The sequence below is a fragment of the Taudactylus pleione genome, unplaced genomic scaffold, assembly GCF_031769625.1.
Source record: "Taudactylus pleione unplaced genomic scaffold, aTauple2 ptg000602l, whole genome shotgun sequence".
Taxonomy (NCBI): Eukaryota; Metazoa; Chordata; class Amphibia; order Anura; family Myobatrachidae; genus Taudactylus; species Taudactylus pleione.
The window spans coordinates 6,717,902-6,743,254 of NW_028285004.1; the positions used below are offsets into that span (position 1 = coordinate 6,717,902).

Below are 25,353 nucleotides of genomic sequence, written 5' to 3' on the forward strand. Positions count from 1 at the left end.
GTGTCGCGCATGCGCACAACGGAGCTGGCTCCATCGTGCGCATGCGCACTCGGCCACCATCGACCCGCTTGTGAGCGATCAGGGCTCGCGACCGGGTCTGAATCAGGCCTTAAGTATTACTGCTACGTATAGGGTTAACAACTTCCTCTACGGGTGCAGTGGATGTTAACACTTCCTGTACTATCACTGATGAAGATGGCGGCACCACTTGTGCTTGTTGTGGTGGAGCATCTAACATGTGTACAGCATGGGAAATGGCACACATCCGCATAGGGCGGCGGTGGTGCGCGTGAGCCATTGGCAATACCTTCCACAATGCTACCTTGCTGCACATGCGAGCTATCTCGCGGTGCGCATACATCACAGTTTAGCGTTGCGCGTGTACTCTCTGGTAACGTGCTTGCGACACTAGTTTGCGTCGCGTGCACACCTTTAAGCCACGCATCCCCTTCATGCTACCATGATTTTAAACACTCATTATATTTTACCTTTTTCATTCGAGAGCGCACTATACAAATGCTAAAGGCGCGAGACTTGAAACCCCCTCCTGGGGTACGAGACTTGAAACCCCCTCCTGGGTTACGAGACTTGAAACCCCCTCCTGGGGTACGAGACTTGAAACCCCCTCCTGGGGTACGAGACTTGAAACCCCCTCCTGGGGTACGAGACTTGAAACCCCTCCTGGGGCTGCTGACTGGAGTCCCCTGCTGGGACGGGCAGAATCCGGGCTGGGACCGGAATGGGCAGAGTCCGGGCTGGGACCGGAACGGGCAGAATCCGGGCTGGGACCGGAACGGGCAGAATCCGGGCTGGGACCGGAACGGGCAGAATCCGGGCTGGGTCCGGAACGGGCAGAATCCGGGCTGGGTCCGGAACAGGCACTCCCACAATAGAGACAGAGCTGTAAATCTTTGCGCCGCTGGCGTTCGGCCACAGAGAGCTTGGGGCGTGGGTAACTACGATGTCTGACAGTACTTGGTTCAGAAGAATCCTTGTTTCTTAGGGATTCCAAGGCAGAGGTTTTAGTCGAGACAGAGGCAGCTCTAAGAAATTCAGGAATTATCTGAAAAATTTTGCTGAGTAGAGCCTGAAGCTGTTCCAGCAGTCGATGGAAGGTAGTTAGGGGTTCAGGTAAGGTTTGGGTAACTTCTAGCCGGTTATTCAGGATTTGCAAAAGCTGTAGCACTTGATGCTGTACGGCCTCCTGTGAATCCAAACGGGTGACCAGGTTATGGAAAGCATCTAGTCCCTTAATAGGTGCTTGATCCGCCACCATCGTTGGGCCTGAACATTCTGTCACAATTGGTGTCTGTGAGTTACCTGTCTCAGGTGGTGATCGGGTTTCAACGGAGGCCGGCATGACTGGAATCACAGATAATGTAAATAGCTCTATTTGCAAGACTTGGGTAGCAGTGAAAACTGCCTTTGATGATAAATGACAGGAACTGGAGGGACCGGACTGGAACCGGCAGGAAGACTTGTTGAATTGAACTGATGAACTGAGAACTTGACTCTGGACTGGAACAACGTGGACTGAACTGATGAGCTTGGAACTTGACTCTGGACTGGAACAACGTGGACAATGGCTGAAGGGAAGTCAGGTAATGCTGAGACGAGGGCTGAACAGGGTAATCTGGAATTACTATGACAAAGGCTAGAACTCAGGTGCAGGCTGGACAGGATAATTGGAAATAACAGGTTTCAGGAAGGATCGGGTAGGTTTGGGAATTTGCAGGCTGGACAAGATAATTGGAAATAACAGGTTTCAGGAAGGAATGGGTAGGTTTGGGAATTTGCAGGCTGGACAGGATAATTGGAAATAACAGGTTTCAGGAAGGAATGTGTAGGTTTGGGAATTTTAGGTTCAGGGAGGGAATAGGTAGGTAACAGGGACAGGAGTTGATCCACAGCAGGAAGCAAGGCAGGATAACACGATGCAGGTTTACAGAGTGTCTGGGACCAACCAGGAGTAGGACTAGCAGCAGAGCACAGACCAGGTATTGCTGTAATAGGACGTCTGGATGCCAGGTATTACTGTAGCAGGTTTTCGGGATGCACCAGGGGTTGCTGTCAGCAGGCTTACTGGATTGCCAGGTTTGGCTGTAACAGGTTTTCTGGAAGCACCGGGGGTTGCTGCCAGCAGATTTACTGGATTGCCAGGTACAGCTGAAACAGGTTTTCTGGATAGCGCCAGGGATTGCTGTAGCAGGTTTCAGGGACAGACTTGAATGCATGAACCATACACCACGGGAAGACGAGATGTTCAGGCCCAGAATGCTATCAGGAACCATAATATATATACCATGGGTCTGGCAGCAATTGGTGGATACGGACAGGTGGTCTGGTAGTAGCATTCTGAGTGGTGGAAGGCACAACATGCAGTGGGAGTATTTATCTCTGCAGCTCTGAGAATCAGAACCACACCTGTGATTCCAATCAGGGCTAGCAGTGCTCACAGACAGAGGAGAGGCCAGGTGCAATAATCAGAGCAAATCCTCCAGGCAAATTACACACACAGCTCCATGGGGAAGCTGACAGGGGTAAGTCCCAAGGCAAAAAGGTGACAACTAGACAGGGTCGTGACACTACCCAGTTCACAATCACAATTTAGCCAAAACTGTGCAGTTCAACTACAATGCTCAAATAACCCTAACTGATCACTGAATACTGTAATCACACTGGGAGCTAAACCTACAACAAAGACAACAACTACACCTGCTTATGTGTTAGAACGGTATCTACTACCGAGCTACTAGGTTGACCCTTGCGCCTAGTCCTTAAGGGTCCTACGATACCCTTAACTAGGGAACTCTTGTCCCTACCAACAAATACTCACTGTTACACACCCTTTTCCTGCACAGGAAAATACACGTTTTCCCAGACTATGGCAACACTGATCAAGATGCTTACAACAATGCTGTCTATCAATGCACTCTCAACTGCTTTGTTCAAAACACGTGGCAGCAATACCAGAAGTACGTATACGCTATTGTGCGACCAGTCACGTACACAATAATGCAACTACTACACAACACGTATTATGACTTTTACACTATATTGCGACTGGTCGCACACACAATAATGCAACTTCCCCTTTTTAACACAAAAAAAACTATTGATGAAGGTAAACAAACTTTTTCCTCCCTCGTCCCTGGATTCTCAATCAGCGCTCCTAAAGCCACAATAACAGGTAGCGGACTCTCAGCAACAAAGTTGTAGCAGATTTCGAAGGCACAATGCGTTCTCCTGCTATGGCGCCTCCACCCTTTTGCTGAGAGATCGCTACCGAGTGTTACCAAGTGACCGGTAGCATGATTAACACTGCGAGCCCCCAACTATGGATACCTAAATAAAATCTCTATGCAATACTGCCTATACCTTCTAATATTGTCGCTATTTAGCGTAATGAGCCGCACATTACATAAATGCTTTCAGACTTTGAGTGTGATTCCAAAGCACAAAAAGTTATTATTCAATATATAAACAGATGGTTACACGCTGTGATCTAAAGACAATTAGTGCAAATAAATCATACAGACCCAAGGTACAGTTGTTATATACGCATGTGCTCTTGGCCCAGATACCGGCATCAGCATTTGAAACCTCCGTCAACAGCACAGCAAGAAGACTCAAGACTGGGGTCAGAGAGCGCACATATATACTCTTACAGGGATAGGCAATACAATAGACAAGTTTGACATGATTCCATTGGTTCTTGCTCGTGGGTGATTTTCTTATTGGGCAGTTCTAGGGGTATGTCCAATCTTCTCCAGATTGCATTGTCTCTCTTTAGTTGATTTAAATTAACCACAGGCTCAGCATACAGAGTTTTATATTTCAACCGATAATTCACTATGGTCCATAACTCCCGAACGCATGATCCGATTCCCTTGCCGATATAACCAGAGATCTGCAAATAAACAGCGGATCAGAATGGTGCCAAACATGGTCTGCTTATCATGTACTAAACCATAGATATCATATAACATGCACTTCACAACATTGCTGATATAAATAAAACCTTGAATATTAACCTAAAATACTGCAGAACCTTTTAATGTAATTGTGTGTATATTTATGATTAAATGTAAGTATGCGTTGTGTGTCTCAGCACAAAAAGGTGTGCTGTGTGTATGTTTATATCTGAAAGAGCAACTGTATATATATATATATGCACGTATTGTGGGTACACATGCGATTGTCTATGTGCATGTATGTATTTAAAATGAATTTAATATATATATATATACATTTCTATATATATATATCTCTACATATATATATATATATATATATATATATATATGTAGAGATATATTTACAAACAGACCGGCGGCACTCTCTCAAAAGACCACACAGACAGCAGGTCAAATTCAATCAACGTTTCGATGTTGATACATCGTCATCAGGATAACAAAGGAACAAACACATACCCTTACTTATACCCACACCACTCCCATGTGCACAGCTGCGGTTTCCAGGTCCATCCCGGCGGCGTCCACAGATGACGTGACCCACGCGACCCGTTGCCGTAGCAACCAAATGAAAACAGTGAAAAAAAACATACAAATGACAATTGACTAAACAAGAGAGGTATAGTACCTCTATTACAGATATACATACAATACTCATATACAAAAATTAAAATCACCTAAGTTAATTCAGAGCATATTAAACGACTCCATCATAACATATTCATCACCTTATAGCACAATGAATAAACGTATGAACTACTCAATTAGAGCAAATACTAGCAGAAGGTAACACACAGGTACTGGAAAAACCATATTAAAAAAGTGAATCGGGATACCGTGCCTAGTCCATTCCGGGGCAAACACCCGTAGAAGGCTAGTGACATCTGTTGACCAAGATACTCAATTAATGTTCTAGCAACTGGTCCCATAAATAAAAGGCTGCCATACATCAAATCAATACTGTAGAATCAAATACAGACATAATTCATACAGCCCATGGGTAATCCTCATTCCCATATAGAGTCTGACAGAAACAAATATATACCAACGATGTATATTGCTTTGTATAATAACTCTATAAAAAGCAATGTAAACCCAAATTATCATTCAATCCCTTTGGATATAGGATACCCAAATGGAATATACAATGTGACTCACATTGTAATAATTTACGTGAACCATCGCCTCCCCTACTCAGGGGCGGGTCATGATCAATTAAAATGTAATGAAGGGTGGAAAAATTGTGGCCAGCCTGTGAAAAATGCCTTGCCACAGGCTGGTCACTCATCCCTGAACTAATGGCCGCACGAATAGCAGAACGATGTAGCGCCATGCGGTCCCTCAAAGTCCTATCTGTCTTCCCCACATAACCAAGGCCGCAGGGACAGGTAATGAGATAAATCACATATTTCGTAGTGCAACGTAATCTGTATCTTATGTTGCACCGTTTGCCACTAAGGGGATTCACAAAGGAATCACCCGTTAGCATGTACCTACAGGATAAACAATTGAGACATTTAAAAGACCCGTTTTTCTGCCTCAAGAAATGTCCACCTATGTTTTTGTTTTTACCTCTGACAGTATCAGTCTTCACAACCCAATCATAAATATTTTTACCACGGGTTTAACATGACATAATAATCATATCCACAAGATTAAATCAGAGTCATTCTGTAAAATGGGACAATATTTCTTCGATATCGCACCAATAATTGAACTGCAAGTATTATAGTGATTAACCCAAGGCATACGCTTACACTGTTTCGATATCAACTTAGGACCCAATAAATCTCCACGAGACACCATCAAAGCTTTATGTTTAGCATGTAGTAAGGAATCTCTATCGTATCCACGTTTCAAAAATCTATTAATCTGGTTTATATATATATATATACATATATATATATACATATATATATATATATATATATATATCTGCATTACTTGGTTTTGATATTACTGGGCTAACAGGCAATGTGTTTACACAAGTGATCAAACAAGGCTTGATGAGATCGCACAGGTAAGGCTAATTTGTTTAAGCCTCAGACTTAAAGACAATGGCTTACCCAGAATACAATTCCTTTCTCCTTAACCACATCACATTAGATACAAGGCATACAATGGCTAACGATAGCTTAGATGTCTAACAATTGTTTCCCAATCCATTCCTTCTGAGTATATTAGTGTTTTTGTGTATTCTCAGTTTTCATAGGCATACTGTTCTGTGTGTAGAGCAAACAATCACCATACCTTTGTGTATTCTTAATTATTTGTTACAGACAGATCTAAAAAAACCTGTCTTGTCATCACTGAATATTTAATGTAAGGATTATTTTAGTTGTAAAAATGGCGTTTTGCGACCAGTCGCAAAATGGTGTCTTGCAGATCTTGATTTTAAACAGATTCTGTCTTAGCCAATCATCCGGCTTCGAAATTAATTACTCATCTTCTGAAGCGGTATCTTCTGCATCCAATGTCGGGAGCCGGGTGTTCTGCAGCGGGGTGAGTATGTGAGTGTTTGTGTGTGCATGAGTGTGTGTGACCCCCCCCATGATAGTGTATCCCTCCCCTATCCGGTGCTGGAAAACTACATCTCCCAGCAGCCCCCTCCCCGGTAACAAGATGGAGGAGAGGCCACTGGGAGCCATGGAGACCTCAGATAGGTGAGTATCATTTTTTGTTTTTACACGCCATGTGATTTTCAGAGCTGACCACTTTTTTTAATTGGATACCGCGGCTATCAGGAGCATGCATACGCACGGTAATACAAAATTGGCAGAGTGGGACGCAAGCTTCTTTATCTCACTAAACCTCGCACCCTGTTGAATCACCCCCACAGCACTTTGGAGCAAACCAATGAGCCCAAGAAAGAGTGGGTCATTGTGTTTCAGGGAGTGTGTATGTCACACAGTAGGCTGTGCGGGGTACCACTAGTCATTAGTGTCACTGGGAGCTGTGTCACTCCCCCCAGTATGCGGTAACCTTGCACCATCATGCTTAGTGGGAATGTGCGTCTCATGCATGGGATCTACTTGGTATGTCCCAGAATTAACCTTGTGCTGGGTAAGTGGTTGGGTGGAGCTGCCAGGCAGGGGCAGAGAGAGGTCAGTGCCAGCAGCTGGTGATAGTAGTGGGTGACCTGGCTAACTTACAGGGATCTGTGCTGCAGTACTGTAAGAGACCCCACTCATCTCATAGGATACCACTCAGTGATTATTTCAATATATATATATGTATATATCCAAGGGTGCGGCATATAACGATATCGTTATCGTTCAGTCGTTCACTTTATCGTCCATTTTTTCACCTAAACAATGAACGATACTGCCGGACGACCAACAATGCGCTTTCCAGCAGGTCGTTCGTCTTTATCGTTCATCTGGTAAACATGCAGGCCAACCTGACGATATTGTCAGGTTGCTGCATGTTGGGAATGAGTGAGAGAGCCCGTCGCTGAATGATATCATTAATGATATCATTCAGCGTGTGTGCTCAATGTCATGAACGACATTGAGCATAGCCTGCCGGGGACACCCTAGACGATATTACTCAGGGAGCATATCATCTAGTGTGTATGCTCCTTAACTGTCATAGGGACTAATACACACGGTCAGATCTGTCAGATGAACAATGAACGATTGAACGATTTTTACCAACGATTTGGATGATTTCAGACAGTATTAAAATTAATGAAATCGTCAAAATCTGACTGCAAACACAGACTATGTCAGATATCATTATCTGATATGCGGGAATGCGCATCGTTCATCATTGCAGGCCCACATGTCAGATTTTCTTTCAGATATGAATGATTTTTAAAATCGTTATCGTTCAGATCTGATACAAAATCTGACCGTGTGTATGCACCATAACAGTGTTTGTTCATTTCACGCATTGATCTCAAAAGATAGGATAACTCTGTCCTCAATAAAACAAAATTTAATAATTTAAACTGAGGAGGGGAAATCCTATCTTTAAATAGTATCTAAAATATTTGAGAGATCAATAGAGGACATAGGCCCTCATTCAGAGCCACTCGCTAGCGGCAGTACGCTCGTTCCGAGCGATGTTCGCACATCTGCGCATGCGTACGGATCGTTATACGCATGCGCGAACCAGTCAGTGCGGATGAAATTCATGTGCTCGCAATATAGCGAATGCCTGCTATTTTGAGTGACAGAATGAGGCGTATGTGGGTGGTAACAGGGGAAGGTGCTTGAAAATGGGGAGTGGAGATCCGAACGCAGGCGTGCTTAAAGGTCAAAACGGGCGTTTTATGGGTGTGCATAATTAATACAGCAGCGTCATTGACCACGTCACTGGGTTATTTTATAGCCAGAACTGCTCGCAAGATTGTGGTAGCAAAAACCAACCACAAGAATAGCGAGCAGTTCATACGCTGGTCGATGTACTCGATTAATCTAATAAATAGCGGACATGACGTATGGTGCGTGCGGCCAGGGGGCGTTTTTAACAAATAAACGAGCGTATGTTTTGCTCGCTCATTCAGACTTTTAGAGGTGTGAACAGACTGCAGTTTGCGAACTGAACATTTGAATAGCCACCCCTTGTTTTTGAACGAACGACCGCAAATAGCGAACGGCTCTGAATCAGGCCCATAGGGCCTGATTCAGACCCACTCGCGAGCGGCTGTCCGCTCGCAAGTGGGTCGATGTTATGGACTGAGCATGCGCACGACGGAGGGAGCTCCGTCGTGCGCATGCGCCAGACGCGACGAGCGAAGGAAAGTCCTTCGCTCGTTGTGTCCGATCAAAGGGGGCGTGCTGTCAATGTTGATTGACAGCACGCCCCCTTTGGTGGGCGTGCCGGGGGCGTGCCTCCCTGACGGGGGCGTTCCCACGGGAACGCCTCCCGTCAGAAGCCGGCCCACTGACATCACTAGTGATGTCAGTGGGAGTGATTTTGGCTCTGATATAGCCAAAATCACTCCGGAGCTTGCGGTTGAAAACCTCAACCGCAGGCTCCGGCTCGCAAATTCGATGGTCGCGATGGCCTCGACCATCGCGACCATCACAATGCACGCTCGTATAGCCTGTGGGTGGTGACCCACAGCTATACGAGCGTCCAGGAGGACGCTCCATGAAAATGGAGCCCGGCCCTCATTCAGAGCGTGCGCTCTGCTCAGAGCGTACGGCTCTGAATGAGGGCCATAATTTGAATATCATACTGTATCTGTGTTTAATTTAAAACGACATATGAACAAACACTAAATACTTACCCCACATATATGAATGATGAAGTGCAGAGTCTATGATATTTTTGAATTGTTAAAAAGACAAATTAAAAACACACAGCTTTTGGTAATATTTTAATATTTAGAATTTAATATTTATTTTCTCACTTTTTCTATATTTTTTAATAAAAAAAAACTGGTAAATTATATGGAGTTGATTGAATTTTAGATGTTAACAGGTATGTTTTAATTGTGTGCACCCAACAGTTACATTATTTATTTTTGTGTTATGTAACAGATCAGTGAGATAATGCAGACCTGTATTATGTAAAAAGTAGAAACGAAAGTAACTTTTTAAAAATAAAGTGGGGGTCCCCTACAATCTTATTACCAGATCTACTTTTTTTAAGCTTAGGCTAGTAGTGAAAAAGTCAGAGGGGGAGGCAGTGTGGGGTTCCAACGGTTTTCACTAACCAGCACAAGGCTGAACCTGCCAGGCCTGGTGACACTCTAGCAGGGAAGTTGGCATTGGGTCTCCCTGCTATACTGTCAATTAACCCTTCACTGGTCAGCCCAGGGCTGGAATCCCTAGGGATGTGCAGTCCCCCCAAAAATGGGAACCCCCCTTAAGGATAACCAGCCCTGGGTTATTACCCAAACCCCAGGACAGTGGGCTTGGAGTTAATAAATTATGAAATATTATAATTAATAATGTTCTTTTTAATTGCACGTCTGCAGTCTGTCAGGGCATAATGACACTTGGAGAACCACAAGTGGCAATAGCTCTTCATGGTCCAAATCCGGAAGTAAAGTGCTTACATAAAGTGCTTGCATATGAGATCACTTTACTGTTAAGACTACACAGGGACCGGCTCATAACAGAACCCTTCACTGATACATTACCTCTATAATTAATAAATTATTGTCGTGATATGCGGCGAAAATAAATTATACTTATTGTCTCTTTTCTGTGGGACTTGGTATACCGTTTATGCCCACAATCTTTTCTCTGCACTAGTTTATGTAAAATTATATGTTCTAGAACTGAAGAGCTATAGCCTAGAACTAAGGTTAAGGCCTACTTGATATATTGTATGAAGGGGCTAATTATGGGTTAGGATGTGTAGCTAATCTGCCCAGCAACAAGGAAAGTATAAAAGGCAATGTAAATAGTAACTTAGCGCATTGTCAGTCCATGCTTGCATGATTGAATAAGAAAGTTTGCGTTTGAATTCTTAGTTCTTGTTAGAAAATCAGCTATATCTGGTGTTCTTAAGGCCTTCACTCTTTGAGAGACGAATTTCATCTACCAACATCTTATTTTTACCAATATATTCAGTTACGTTATGCCTTGTCTACCCAATTTTCCAAATCTCCCCAGATCATAACTGATTCTCCTGTTAAAAAGTTATTGCTGTCCTTGGGCTCGCATAGAACTATGGGTCTCATTCAGACCCGCTCACGAGCGCAGGATGCTCGCAAGCGGGTCGATGGTACCCAAATGCGCATGCACACGACGGAGGGAGCTCCGTCGTGCACATGCACGAGACCCGAATAACGACGGCCAAGCCGTCATTATGGGTCTCGCACTAAAGGGGGCGTGCTGTCGATGGTGACTGACAGCACGCCCCCTTTAGTGGGCGTGCCGGGGGCGTGGTTGCCAGACGGAGGCATTCCCATGGGAACGCCTACCGTCTGGGTCCGGCCCCACTGACATCACTAGTGATGTCACTAGTGATGTCAGTGGGTGTGATTTTGGCTCTGATAGAGCCAAAATCACTCCTGGGCTTGCGGCAGCGAGACCCTACCGCAGGGTCTCGTCGCAAGCCCGTTAGTCGCGACGGTCTTGACCATCGCGACCATCGTCATGGACGCTCGCATAAGCTGTGGGTGGTCACCCTCAGCTATGCGTGCGTCCAAGAGGCTGCTCCATTTTCAGGAAGGAGGGCCCTGATTCAGAGCGAGAGCTCTGGTCAGAGCGTCCGGCTCTGAATCAGGTCCTATATCTAGTGTATACTCTTTTCTTTTGTCATCATTGTTCTGATCTCCCTGGCCTTCGGGAGCGAAGGGTGGCTGATGTGGGTCCTATAAGTGATGAATCCTGGAACCTTGCTACGGAATCTCCACGGTGCTCTACTGCTTTAATCAGGTTCCAGCAAATACAGTTATTCATTTTACATAGGACTTCTCTCACGCCTGTGAAGTTTATGAAATATGCTGGGAGGGCCAAAATGTGTGATAACTAGAGGTACCTTCTGGCTTCTGATATGGGAATGCTCTATGGTGGGTGTATTCTGGAGTAGAGTTATTCAAGTCATAGTTGGTATGGGTATCCCTATTTCTCTATTAACTCCCAGTGTATGTGTCTTTGGGATAATACCCTCCTGATGTTTTAGATAAATATACCTTTCAATATGTTGTCAATCTTTGTAATTTAGCAACGGTTATCAGGGCACAGGGCACCGCAGGGCAGGGGGCGCTGTTTGGGCCTGTAAATGTACCTGTTTATTATCATTCTCACTTGTAGCTTCCTCTTCTTTTATCCCCAGCATCTCCTGGCCTCCCCTATTTTTTCCCTGGCCCTTCTCCAGGAGGCCATGGCCTTTTTTCAGGTCCACTATCTTATGTCCCTATATAAAAAAGGGAGGGGGGAGGGCAATGCTTTCTCTGGCACAGGTCAACCAAAAGTCTAGTTACGGCTCTGAAGGTTATTATAGCTAGATGATGGCTGGCATCTACAGGACCTGATTTTAAATCTTGGAAATCGCTTGTTAATTCCACTGTGTCACATGAAAAATACAGTATATGTATATTTCACATAAGTTTGAGCCTAAATTTGAAAATGTCTGGCATAGGTGGCTTCAATACAGATTTTATGACGTATCTTAAGGCTCATAGATGGAATATGGGTCATACTTGGCTATATATAGCCATTGAATGCTCTCTTTATCTTAAAGATACTGTATGTGTATGTGTTAAAAGTGTTGATTTATGGCTTTGTGCTGTGCATTTCGTCAATATTAATTTTATTTTGGATGTGTGATATATATATATATATATATTTTTTTTATTATTATTATTTATTAGTGAATTACTGCTAATACTGATATTTTTGTAGTTATGTACATGATGATATATACAGTCAGGTGCATAAATATTGGGACATTGACAGAATTTTCATATTTTGGCCTCTATTCACCACCACAATGGCTTTGAAATGAAACAAACAAGATGTGCTTTAACTGCAGACATTCAGATTTAATTTGAGGGTAATTACATCCAAATCAGGTGAACGGTATAGGAATTACTACGGTTTCTATATGAGCCTCCCACTTTTTAAGGGGCCAAAAGTAATGAGACTATCAACTCAAAAGCTATTTTATGGACAGGTGTGGGCTATTCCCTTGTTATTTCATTATCAATTAAGCAGGTAAAAGGTCTGGAGTTGATTCTAGGTGTGAAATTTGCATTTGGAATAAGTTGCTGTCGACTCTCAATATGAGATCCAAAGAGCTGTCACTATCAGTGAAGCAAGCCATCATTAGGCTGAAAAATCAAAACAAACCCATCAGAGAGATAGCAAAAGCATTAGGTGTGGCCAAATCAACTGTTTGGAACATTCTTAAAAATAAAGAATGCACCGGAGAGCTCAGCAACACCAAAAGACCACAGAAAACCATGGAAAACAACTGTAGTGGATGACAGAAGAATTATTTCCCTGGTGAAGAAAAACCCTTTCACAACAGTTGGCCAAATCAAAAACACTCTCCAGGTGGTAGATGTATATGTGTCAAAGTCAACAATCAAGAGAAGACTTCACAATAGAGGGTTCACCACAAGATGTATACCATTGGTGAGCCTCAAAAACAGGAAGACCAGATTAGAGTTTGCCAAACAACATCTAAAAAAGCAATTACAGTTCTGGAACAACATCCTATGGACAGATGAGACAAAGATCAACTTGTATCAGAGTGATGGGAAGAGAAGAATATGGAGAAGGAAAGGAACTGCTCATGATCCAAAACATACCACCTCATCAGATAAGCATGGTGGTGGTAGTGTCATGGCGTGGGCATGTATGGCTGCCAATGGAACTGGTTCCCTTGTATTTATTGATGATGTGACTGCTGACAAAAGCAGCAGAATTAATTCTGAAGTGTTTGGGGCAATATTATATGCTCATATTCAGTCAAATGCTTCAGAACTCATTGGACGGCGCTTCACACTGCAGATGGACAATGACTCGAAGCATACTGCAAAAGCAACCAAAGAGTTTTTTAAGGCTAAAAAGTGGAATGTTATACAATGGCCAAGTCAATCCCCTGACCTGAATCCGATTGAGCATGCATTTCACTTGATGAAGACAAAACTGAAGGGAAAATGCCCCAAGGACAAGCAGGAACTGAAGAAATTTGCAGTAAAGGCCTGGCAGAGCATCACCAGGGATGAAACCCAGCGTCTGGTGATGTCTATGCATTCCAAACTTTAGGCTGTAATTGGCTGCAAAGGATTTGCAACAAAGTATTAAAAAGTGAAAGTTAGATTTATGATTGTTTAGTTTGTCCCATTACTTTTGGCCCCTTAAAAAGTGGGAGGCACATATAGAAACCATTGTAATTCCTACACCGTTCACCTGATCTGGATGTAATTACCCTCAAATTAAATCTGAGAGTCTGCAGTTAAAGCACATCTTGTTTGTTTCATTTCAAAGCCATTGTGGTGGTGAATAGAGGCCAAAATATGAAAATTATGTCAATGTCCCAATATTTATGCACCTGACTGTATCTTTATGTATGTATTATGTTATAGGAGCAGACTTATGTATGGAAATAATTTGCATATCTAGTGCCTGATTGTTCATGTGGAGTTATTGTAATACGATTCACTACATGCAAGGCTACTTTGCCTTATTGATCGTGGATTGTAACTGTCTTTTCTCTGTTTGTGTTATGAATCCCACTGCCTGCTCCATGTGAGACCCCTAGAACCCGGCTAGCGAGATCTTCACCAATAACAACCACCTGTTGTTCCCTTAGAACTATGATACGTTCACCGGTACTTAGGCAGCCGTCTGGACTTACACTCGGGCTAGTACAGGCTCACACGGAGGTACAAGGGAATTCAAGAGATGAAGTGTACAGCTAGAGCTGATACAGGTAATGGTTCTGATGAGTTGGTAATTGCAATTGATATGGCAATGACACAGATGGTGTGGCAAGCGTGGCGAAGGTGAAGTAATTATGCCGATGTTGCGGCGATGGTGCCAATGTTGCGACAATAGCCATAGATAAACAGTCTAGAGTATGAAAATTGCTTTGAGAGCCAACGGTGCGGCAACTGTGCCGATGTTGCGGCAATGGTGCCAATGGTGCAACAATAGCCGTAGATAAACAGTCTAGGGTATGATAATGACTTTGAGAGCCGATGGTGCAGCAAGTGTGCTGATGTTGCAGCGATGGTGCCGATGATGAAGAATGGTGGTAGCATGGGAGCTACTTGATGCGGCTAGGAAGCCGTATGGTGAACGTTGGCAACACGGGAGCTGCTAGATGTGGCTAGTAAGCTGTTTGGAGATTGGTGGTAGCATGGGAGCTACTTGGTGCGGCTAGGAAGCCGTATGGTGAACGTTGGCAGCATGGGAGCTGCTAGATGCGGCTAGGAGGCCATTTGGAGGATGATGGCAGCCCGGGAGCTGCTTGGTGTTGGCTGGGAAGCCGAATGGAAGCAATATCATGGAGAGAACAGAAACTGCCTATGCAGCTAAGCTGATGAAATCCACAGACACGCTATAGTCGGCACAGGTGCAATAGTTCAGTGAGTATAAATAGGCTGAAGCACTTCCTGAGGCTTGCCAATCGCCTAGCAACAGGAACAAAAGGAGTAACCCCATCCTGCCTGGGAAAGCCGTCAGAAAGGGTCAAGTCGTGACCGCGACTTGTAACAGTTTGTTACATTTAATAAAAGACTTACGCAATGAAAAAAAAGAAATTCAGCTATATGAAGTACAAGCAGTTCTTTTCTTTCTGGTGGTACACAGTATCAGAGCCTTGATGATTTCACAAATGTGTAAAATAAGCGTCTGAAGGCTTGTCCAGAGTATGGGATCTACTCAGTGGCATATCTATAATGGAATCAGAGGCCCCTTGGTCCAGGGGACCACACCGCACACTCTGCACCCATTTCTTCAACACTTACTGCTCTAGGGGTCCTGCGTCAGCAACGACAGTGCTGCACAAATCATGCGCAGCATTTCCCCGGAGCCCTACACATGTACAATAGACACTGGCACAGCACAAGGCTACTAGTGCTCACTAATGCTCTGCCGGTTAGAGAGGAGGGGGCCCGGATGGTGACTGCACATGGGCCCCTTTCTCTATTAATATGCCCCTGGATCTACTATAAATCTTGCATCAACTTGTAACTTTAGGTCAGTACCGGCACCTTTTTTCACAATAACAGTTTTGTTAACCATATCTCAGGCATGGTTAGGATATCCCAGCCATACACTGACGCAAATATAGAAAAAACTAATTCTACACTGATACATGATGTGACTACAGTTACACTAGCAAAGTGACAGTGACATTACACATTTTAACTCTTCCATGGAGGAAATTACTGGATTCTGATCCAAAGGTTTAGACGATCTCATACACAATATAAAACATTGATTATGATGGAACTCTCCACAGTGATTATGACAGGATGATGCTCCATTCACAACACCAGCACTGTGCCCCTGGAGTACATGTAAGCAGAGAACATGGCAATACTTTGTATGAGAGAACACTGTCCCCACTGAGTATGTCAGTACTGTACCACTGTGATAATGTAATACTTTATTGCCAAATAATGTCAACTGTGCAGACCGAAATAATGCTTGCATGTTGGCGCTAAATAGAAGGCATGTGCTAGGTCTACCCCAGACATTATGCAAGCACTTGCCTCCCAGACAGAATGACAAAATACTCTGCCCCCCAGCAGGGGCGGATTGGGCCACCGGGAAGTCGGGACATTTCCCCCTGGGCCGGTCAGGGCTGATCTCATCCCCACCTCCCTCTCTCTCCCCCTCCCTTCACAACCCCTTTCCGTTCCACGGGCCCATTCACACTAATCGCGATCGGAGCATATCTGCTATCGGGCAGCATGTGCAAAAACTCATAGTAGCACTAGGCAGGGGCAGAATAATCAGTGGTGCAGCTTAACTGCTGACAGCTGTGCCATACTTCCACCCATAAACTAAAGCAAATAACTCACGTCACGGCACCTTCACATGCACAGGGGCTGGCCCCTCTTCTTCCTGCTCCACATGTGAGTCACTGGACTGCCTGTGCTGCCTCCCTGGGTCCTCAACACACTGTCTTGACTCCCTGCAGCTGCTATTTACAGTCAGAAGCAAGTAATCCAGGTACCAGGGGGTGCTGTATGTACTTTGGAGTAATATGGGGAGGGCAGCTGAGAATCCTGGACTGTAATATAGAGGTGATGTGTGTACTAGGTGATGATTGGGGGATTGTGTATACTGGGCTGTAACATGTGGGTGTTCTGTGTACTGGGGGGTAATATGGGGGAGGGGGGCTGTGTGTACTGGACTACAATATTGGGTACTGTGTGTACTTTGGGTGATATGGGGGTCTGAGTATACTGGACTATAATATGTGGGTGCTGTGTGTACTGGGGGTGATATGGGGAGGGGGCTGTGTATATTGGACTGTATTATTGGGTGTTGTATGTACTGGGGGGTAATATGGGGAGGGGGCTGTGTATACTGGACTGTAATATTGGGTGTTGTATGTACTGGGGGGGTGATATGGGAAGAGGCTGTGTATACTGGACTGTAATATGTGCATGCTGTGTGTACTTTGGAGGAGGTGTGGGCTGTGTTTCTGGAATGTAATATGGGGGTGTTGTGTGTACTTAGGGGTAATATGGGGGAGAGAAGGGGGCTGTTTATACTGGAGTGTAAAATCGGGGCACTGAAGGGTATTACGGTGAAGTGTACTGTGTGTACTGAGTGGTATTATGTGGTGGGTGCTGTGTGTACTCAGTGGTATTATGGGGGTATTGTGTCTACTGAGTGGTATTATGAAGGGTGCTGTGCGTATGTTATACCGCCAGACGTTAGCTGAAGATCCCGACAGGGAAGGTAAGTAGGTTATTGCTAAACCTTTTGCCCCCTAACCCTAAACCTCCCTTAGGGATGCCTATCCCTAATCTCCCCCCTTAGTGCCTCACCCTAACCTCCCCCCAGGTGTGCCTAAACCTAACCCCCCTACCTCCCCGCACCCTAAACCAAACCCTCCCGGGGGGTGCCTATCCCTAACCCCCCCCCGGGGGTGCCTGACCCTATCTCCCCTTCCCTAGCCTAACCCTCCCAGGGGGGGTGCCTAACCCTAAATCCCCCCGTGAGTCTCAGGGTATCAATATAGAATAATAGTAGTAGCCCTAATAAAAGTAATTAGTGAAGTTATTTTGTTGCAAAGGGCTGTTATATGCATATTTGCATATGTGTGGAGAAATGATAGAAAGCAATGTTTTTTCTGAAAAATAAGTACTGAGGTTAAATTTGGGGTACATGAAAATGGGTACTACATGTAGTATATTTTGATGTCTCTAAAATGAAGATTTAAAAAAGTAGCAAAAACATATTTGCTGCAGCCATGTGCAATCCCAAAAACACCTGTCCCAACCATATAGCCCCCCAAAGTTCCAGGCCCCCCACTTTTTTTCCCATTTTCCAACACTTTTTTCATGTTTGCCCCAAAAATTACATGTCTTTTCTGGTGTGAATTAAGTTAATTTTTTGCCCTATTAGTATTTGGGCGATGTCCAAAGGGTTCTGAACCAAGGCCCCACATTTGTACCCCAGAATATGGATTTTGCACTTCTTTTCTCCTGCCTCTTGCTGGAGAAACATTTTCGCCTGTTTTTGCCCATGGTGATTTTGCCTAGGCGAAAAACTCTGGGGAATTGAATATGGAGATGCTTTGAAAACAGGTAAAAAGTGCAAATCGGAGAATACTTTTCTCCAAACTGCACTTTTCGTGGCTAATTGAATACGGCCCTTAGATGCAAAATAATTTACAAACAGGAAGTATTTGTGGGAGTTAATGGGGGTGGCGAGCAAAACGCAGGGGACGTGTCTCAGACTACAAATTCATATGCAGCTGTAAAGCCCCCAGGCATTTTAGAGACGAATACAAATCCCCTTCTGTGACATCTCCTCTGTGTACATATTCTCAATCACAAAGAAATTTGCGTGCATTTCAGGCCCTAAGTGTCTTTTGCACAGGGGAGAGGGGACCAAGCATATTTTTGCTCCTGGGCCCATCAGTCGCTAGTTCCAACTCATTGTTTAGTATGAGTGAAATGGCCGAGGGGGAGCTGCTGTGCATGCCTAGCACCAACAGCTCCTCCCATGGGCCTTTGCTCAGCTCCATGAGTCACTTCTTATGGCTCCAGCAGCAACACTGAAGGTAAGGTGTGGCTGGCACTGCTGTTCTGACCGCATCAAACAGAAGTGACACTTGGCAAGCATCACAATCGTACTGCACACACGCAGCAATTCATTAGCAACAACAGTTGTAGTGAGGACTTAATCGCGAATTGATTGACAGGCAGAGACCTTTTGAGGGAGGTAACAGGGAGTGCCAGTAAAAACGCATGTCACAGTTGTTTTTCGGGGCGTGTCTCAGCCTGCAATTCCATACACAATGAACATGGCACCTGTGTCTTAGAATCAGTGGCCATGCTGTGCAACTAGAAGGCTTCTCAGAACTTTGATAATCAACTGGGAGGCGACCAGCCAGCCCATTACCGTGCTCAAGGTATTCACCTCCCTCCAACATGAGCTTCCCTGGAGCGATGGTACCGCTGACCCCAGTAGGAAAGAATCAGCCTAAGCCATGTATTGGAGAGGGAGAGCACTTGAAGCTCCATAGGCAGATGGCAACTGCAACCGTTCTTTCCCGCCAAATGCCAAAGCTGACACCAATAATAAACTTAAAAAACTGGGAGAGAAGGTGGGAAACAAACCGAAAGGAAGATGTCCTAAAATGGCTGCTACAGCAATCTCCGTGAAATGTCCCTGAAAGCCCACCCCCTAGCATCCCTCTTATAGGCTGACCCCACTCACGCATCCCATAATACTGCCTACTAACTAAAATATTAACCTTCCATAGCCCGTAGTCAAACATTAACTGGCTCGGATGTTTAATTTAATTCTTTGCATGTGAAATGCACTCCGTCTTAAATCTCAAAGACAAAAAGAAATGGGGCACATATAGTGTAGTATGTTAAATGCACAATTATTTACTTAGGAATCATCAAACGTACATCAGAAAGGTTAAAAACTGGCATATGAAGGGAAAACAATCTAGTTAGTAGAAAGCACCGTGACTCCGTTTTCAAACCAGGAACCAGTTTCCGATATCATCTGGGCACGCTTTCTACTAACGGGCTTGTTTGCCCCTGATATGCCAGTTTTTTTTTACTTTTCTAGCATAGGGCTTTTGCAAGATTCAATGGTGTGACTGAGGGTGGTGTATAAAGATACACAAAGCATGATTGCATCGTCTGTACACTTTGAAAGTGGGCATCTCAGTCCTCACACATTCAGGTGCACGGATGTACACTAGGGAAGGGCTTTGTAGCTTCATTATCTTAAAGTCCCAAACTCAGCCTCAGCAATAGACATAAGGAAGGCAGCGAATGCCTCCGACTCAGAATCAGGGCTTGATGAGGAGTGTCCCGCCCCCCTCCCCACAGACCTCCCCCTCCTCTACAAACTCGCCCCCATTAGGGCTGCTTTCAGAAATTTCCCCGGCTGGTTTTCAATCCCAATCCGCCTCTGGCTCCCAGACAGTATGCCAGCACTGCCCCCCAAGATAGTATTTGAGCATTGTGCCTACTTAGCATTGTTGATACATAGAAAAAATAATGTATTTTGTTACTATGAAACTATGCAAAGACAAATAAAAGCAATGAATGAAAACAATAAAGTATATCTCTCTTGCATAAACCTATAGGAGAAATCATGCAAATAACTCACATTGCACGAGGTCTTGATGCTGATGGCGCCATTCTACTGGATACAGTGGTGAAAGGATATGTTCTGCAACTCCAGTCCTCTGTCGACATCAAGATAAAGGTAAAAGGAAAACAGTTAAAGTAGTAATTTATCATTTTCAAATATTTTTTTTCAGAATATTCATCAGACATACCTTATTGGAGTAATTATAATCATTGCATGTTTATAAAGCACCACAAGACTCCATAGTGCCTCCCAGATAGTCAGAGTTACACATTATTTAAAATACAATTGCACGTAGGAGAGCAAGTACAGACAAGGTTGGCGAAGGAGATGCAGACGTGAGACAGAGGACACAGCTCATCAAAGTTTATAGTCTAGAGCAGTGGTTCCCAAACTGTGCGCCATGGCACCCTGGGATGCCTCAGGACACTTGCAGGGGTGCCTCAGGTTGGTAGTCCAGCACCAAATTAAATTATTTACAATGTAATATAAATATGTGGACAAACAGAAGCGCAAACCTGTCACCCACTACATAAATGAACCTAAGGATGACAGGTAAGCACAATTTACTGTACTTCACTTTACTACTTCACTACATTTTTTTCGGAATTTCTCAATAACAAACTTTGGCTTAGGGGTGCTATGAAAACAATTCTGATGCACTAGGGAGCCGTGATTCAAAAAAGTTTGGGAACCACTTTTCAAGAGGAAGAGGACATTAATGACACAATAGCAGCTAGTGGGACTGGAGTGAGCATGGGACTTAAGCTGTTAGAACATGCAGGTGGAGTAATATCAGATGGGGAAGTTGCAGGTTTTGAGAGTGCACTTAAAACGTTGAAGGTCATTTCATTTACATACATGTACTTTACATATTTCTTTTAGGATTACACAGAGGATTATGTCCAAACAGGTCTTGGTGAACTTTATGCATACTCAACAAGAATGTTCTACTTGGATGGAGTGAGTGTACCATATGCCTGGAATCACACTATCAGTTATGCTCCCAGCCATGGCAAAATGCCTTTCATGTTGGAGACGTTATATGTGTCTTCTGTAGAAGCAGATTACAATCCACTAGAAGAAACTCTTGGCATTCAGATGCGTGCTACCATATCCAAAGGTATGGATAACAAAGGATATTATTCAATTAAAAGGCAAGAAGAAGGTCATCATCACAATATTCAGTTATAGCACATGAATGTCTTTGGGAATCATACTAAATGTTGTGAATGATACATACAAGTTTCCGCCTCTCAGTGCTAACCTCCACTCTGCTTATCAATGTCTGTTCTAGCAAGTAATCTGTTTGCTGCTACACAGCTTGTGAACATAAACTGCTCCAGGTGTGAGGTCCAGGCCATTTGAGATACTCCTGCTTAAGAACAAATGATAAGGATAGTTTAAAGAATGGTGAGATGGTAGATAAATAGGCCAGTGAGTAGATTACAGTGGTGAAGGTGAAAGATAAGGGCATCAACTTTGTCTTTAGTGTCTTTCATGGTGTGAAAGGGTCAGATCCAGGAAATGTTGTAAAATCGAAATTACAGGATTGAGAGAGGTACTGAATGTGAGGATAGAAAGAAAGGGGAGAGTAAAGAATGAGAAATCAGACTTGGGGAATAAAGAAAAGGTATTGTCAACTTAGAGGAAGATGGGAAGGAAGAGGGGTCTTAGCAGGGAGAGGTTGAGTTTTAAGAAGCAGTGGGTCACTAAAGAGGAAATGGCTGACATGCATCAAGTTACACAGTAGAGGAGAGGTAGATTTAGGTGTTATTGGCATAATGGTGATATTGGGGGCCAAATAAGTTGATGAGCCAAAGGTTGAGTTGTAGAGGGATTCGAGGGCAGAGTCTTGGGGGATGCCGACTGGAAGTGGGAAAAGATGGGAGGTAGAGGTAGGTATGGAAATAGAGAAGGAGCAGTTGGAGAGGTAGAACCATAAAAGTGCAGCGTCATGGAGCCAATGGAGTGGAGAATTTGAAGGAGGAGAGGTCAAAGGCCAGGGTTGGGTATGGGAGACCGGTAGCCGGGATGCCAGCTGTCAAAAGACTGACAGTGGCAATCCCGATGCTAAGAATCCTGACAGGAATTAGGTAAGTACCCTAACTCTCCCCCTTCACCTCATAATGCTAACCCTCTCTTCCTGCATCCAAACCCTCCCTACCCCGCACCCTAACCCTCCCAGTTAATGCCTAACCCCTCCCCTGGTGGTGCCTAACTCTAACCTCCCCCCTCCTGCAGCCTAACCCTAACCCTACCGCCCACCTGCGGCTAACAGCTAACTCGGCCCGCTATACTTATAATCAAGATGCTGGCTTTTTTAATTCCGGAGCCAGCATCTCAATTGATGTCGGGATTCTGGTGCCGGTGTTCTTGCCGCTGGTTGGCATTCCAGCGTCGGCATCCTGATTGGAGGTAAATTGCCATTGTGAGATTGAGAAGGATCATTATAGAATTATTGTTGCTACAGTGGTTGTACATGACAACTCAAGACAATATGAAACATAGTACACATGTATAGATTTAATGGTGAGTATTATCATGGATTACCATCCACATATTTGAAATGCTAAGTAACAAACTCACTTATACTACACATATATTTGTTAATTAAACTGATTCATTCATGGTTTGTTTTAATTCCATAAATAAATACCTATTCTAGTTGAATGTATTGGTAACATAAGACATAGTAAATGAGTAACGGAGTTACCTGGAATTATATTGTGTTTGAGTATAACAATTACAGTGAACCTACTCTGTTTTGTTCTTAGAACTCATACACAGATATTGGAAAAAAAATGCCATTTGAATTATTTTAAATAATTTCCTGTGTATGAGGCATCATGAAGTTGAAAATAAAAAACAATAAAGAAACAAATGATTAGCAAGGACCATGATAGTACAGTAAAGCATCAGAGTGACATCTTTAAAGAAAAAACAAACAGAATTGGTGGTAAAGTCACTAAGGGACTTCTTTGTGTTTACGGCTACACGCTAACAGCATATTAGAGACTGCCTGCTATACCTTAAGTAGTAACTCTCTGCCTTTGATACATAAGAAGAAACAAGTCAATTAATACTTCAGTATTGCATATGTAAAATATCGCCCATTCGATCATAGGACATTAAGAATCTCAAAAATGTCCAAACAATGTTTAGTTGGAAACTGAGATTCATTATAAGCTAAACCACACATAAAACAACATGTGTGCATATGTACATATCCAACACTATGTGCATGAATTGGTATTGCTATCGCTTAGATCATTTATTTATATCATATACGCAAGTGTTGTATTGACAATATACTAATTAAATAATATGTTGTACTAAGGAAATAGTTGTTGTTTCCAACTAAACATTCTTTGGACCATTTTGAGATTCTTAATGTCCTATGATCGAATGGGCGATACTTTACATATGCAATACTGAAGTAAGGTATAGCAGTCTGTTTCTCAATCAAGACCATATAGATGGATTTGGAATAGCTTTGGTCTTATATTCAGGACATAATTAAGACAGTTATGTCATTTGTCTAAATAGGTGACTCTCTATTAGGGATGTGCAGGCTCGGATAGGTTCGAGTTTGCACGTGGAGTTCGGATTTTTCCCTCCAAAAAAACGGAACTCAGAACGAGGCAAAACGTCATCTTACATGGACGAACATCATCATTCCTGGACTTTTGTCCAGGAATGATGATGTTCGTCCATGTAAGATGACGTTTTGCCTCGTTCTGAGTTCCGTTTTTTTGGAGGGAAAAATCCGAACTCCACGTGCAAACTCGAACCTATCCGAGCCTGCACATCCCTACTCTCTATATGTGTTAACACACGTGTGTATCAATATGCATATTTTGTTCTGAAGTCTGACTTGAGATAGCTATAATCCCGTTGTCAGATGAATCGCAATCTCTGATACATATGGTTAATGCGATTGAATGATATGTATATCCTATTCCTAATTTATTGATTCATGAGAGACAATTATCATTGATTCCAGCTTTATTTTTGCTGTTTTTTGTGTGGCGCTATTGTATACATTATTGCTATTATGCTTGTGGTCAATTAAAACGCACTGAGAGATCTCTTTACTTATAATAAGATGCCTAATAATTTAATTAATTCTATATAGGCTATTTTATTTCAATATAGATTTGTTCCCTTAATTAGGGTTGAATATGTGTTTTGTGTATGTCTGTCTGTTAAGTATATCTTTTTAATAGTATAGTAATAAAAGTTAATTTTTAACAATATTCATTATTATACAAAGGAGTGCCCCCATAAAGGAGTTTTCTTTTTCTTTATTGATTTACTATTAGTCTTTCTTTGACTTTGGGGAGCACCACCAACATACATTAATTCAGCCCACAGAGTGGAGGACAAATGAGTTTAGTTGGTCTCAGTAAATTTATGCGAATCTGGTGCGATTCTCATCCCTTTGTGTCTATATTAGAGACTGCTCCAGATTGGCCGCACTTCTAATTTAGTTATGGTTAGGGATGTGCAGGCTCGGATAGGTTCGAGTTTGCACGCCGAGTTCGGATTTTTCCCTCCAAAAAAACGGAACTCAGAAAGAAACAAAACGTCATCATTCCTGGACTTTTGTCACCAACCCCAGGGTGCCATGGTGCACAGTTTGTGAACCACTGCACTACCATATAAATATATTGAAAATATATCAGAAATAAGAGTGCCGTATAACCAAGACTGCCATAAGAACTGGTGGAACCAAGTACAAATAATACAGACAGGAAACTTCCTCCTCTATCTTCCATCTCCCAAGGTGTAACATGAATCCATGGTGCCCAGAAAAAGCACGTACTGACATGTGACACGCGCCCCTAGGACTTCCCCACATGGCCTACAGATCTCCCCTCATGCTATCAGGCCTCCCACATGCCCCTTAACATGTATTGATATTGTGCCATCATATTAAATGTTATATACACATATATACTACAAAAGCGCTCGTGGCAATTGTGAACCAGAGACACTGCTGAGGAACATTTAAATTTCCTCTATTACAGCGCGCTGCAGCTGAACACAGTGGATGTGATTCAGAGGTGGATGCAGTTTCAGTTTTGGCTGCAATTTTTGTCTTTAGACGCAGTCACTAATACCGACATGCTGGCGACACATCCAATGCT

The 25,353-nt window shown here is 43.5% G+C and overlaps 1 protein-coding gene across 1 annotated transcript in view; it reads left to right on the forward strand.

Annotated features, from left to right (window-relative positions):
* HMCN1 (hemicentin 1) overlaps window positions 1-25,353 on the forward strand; it is a 563,772-nt gene that overhangs the window by 482,443 nt on the left and 55,976 nt on the right. Inside the window, exons 97-98 of the mRNA XM_088453882.1 lie at window positions 20,196-20,317; window positions 21,086-21,323. Coding sequence (XP_088310008.1) covers window positions 20,196-20,317; window positions 21,086-21,323 — 360 coding nt within the window. The remainder of the gene's footprint in view (window positions 1-20,195; window positions 20,318-21,085; window positions 21,324-25,353) is intronic.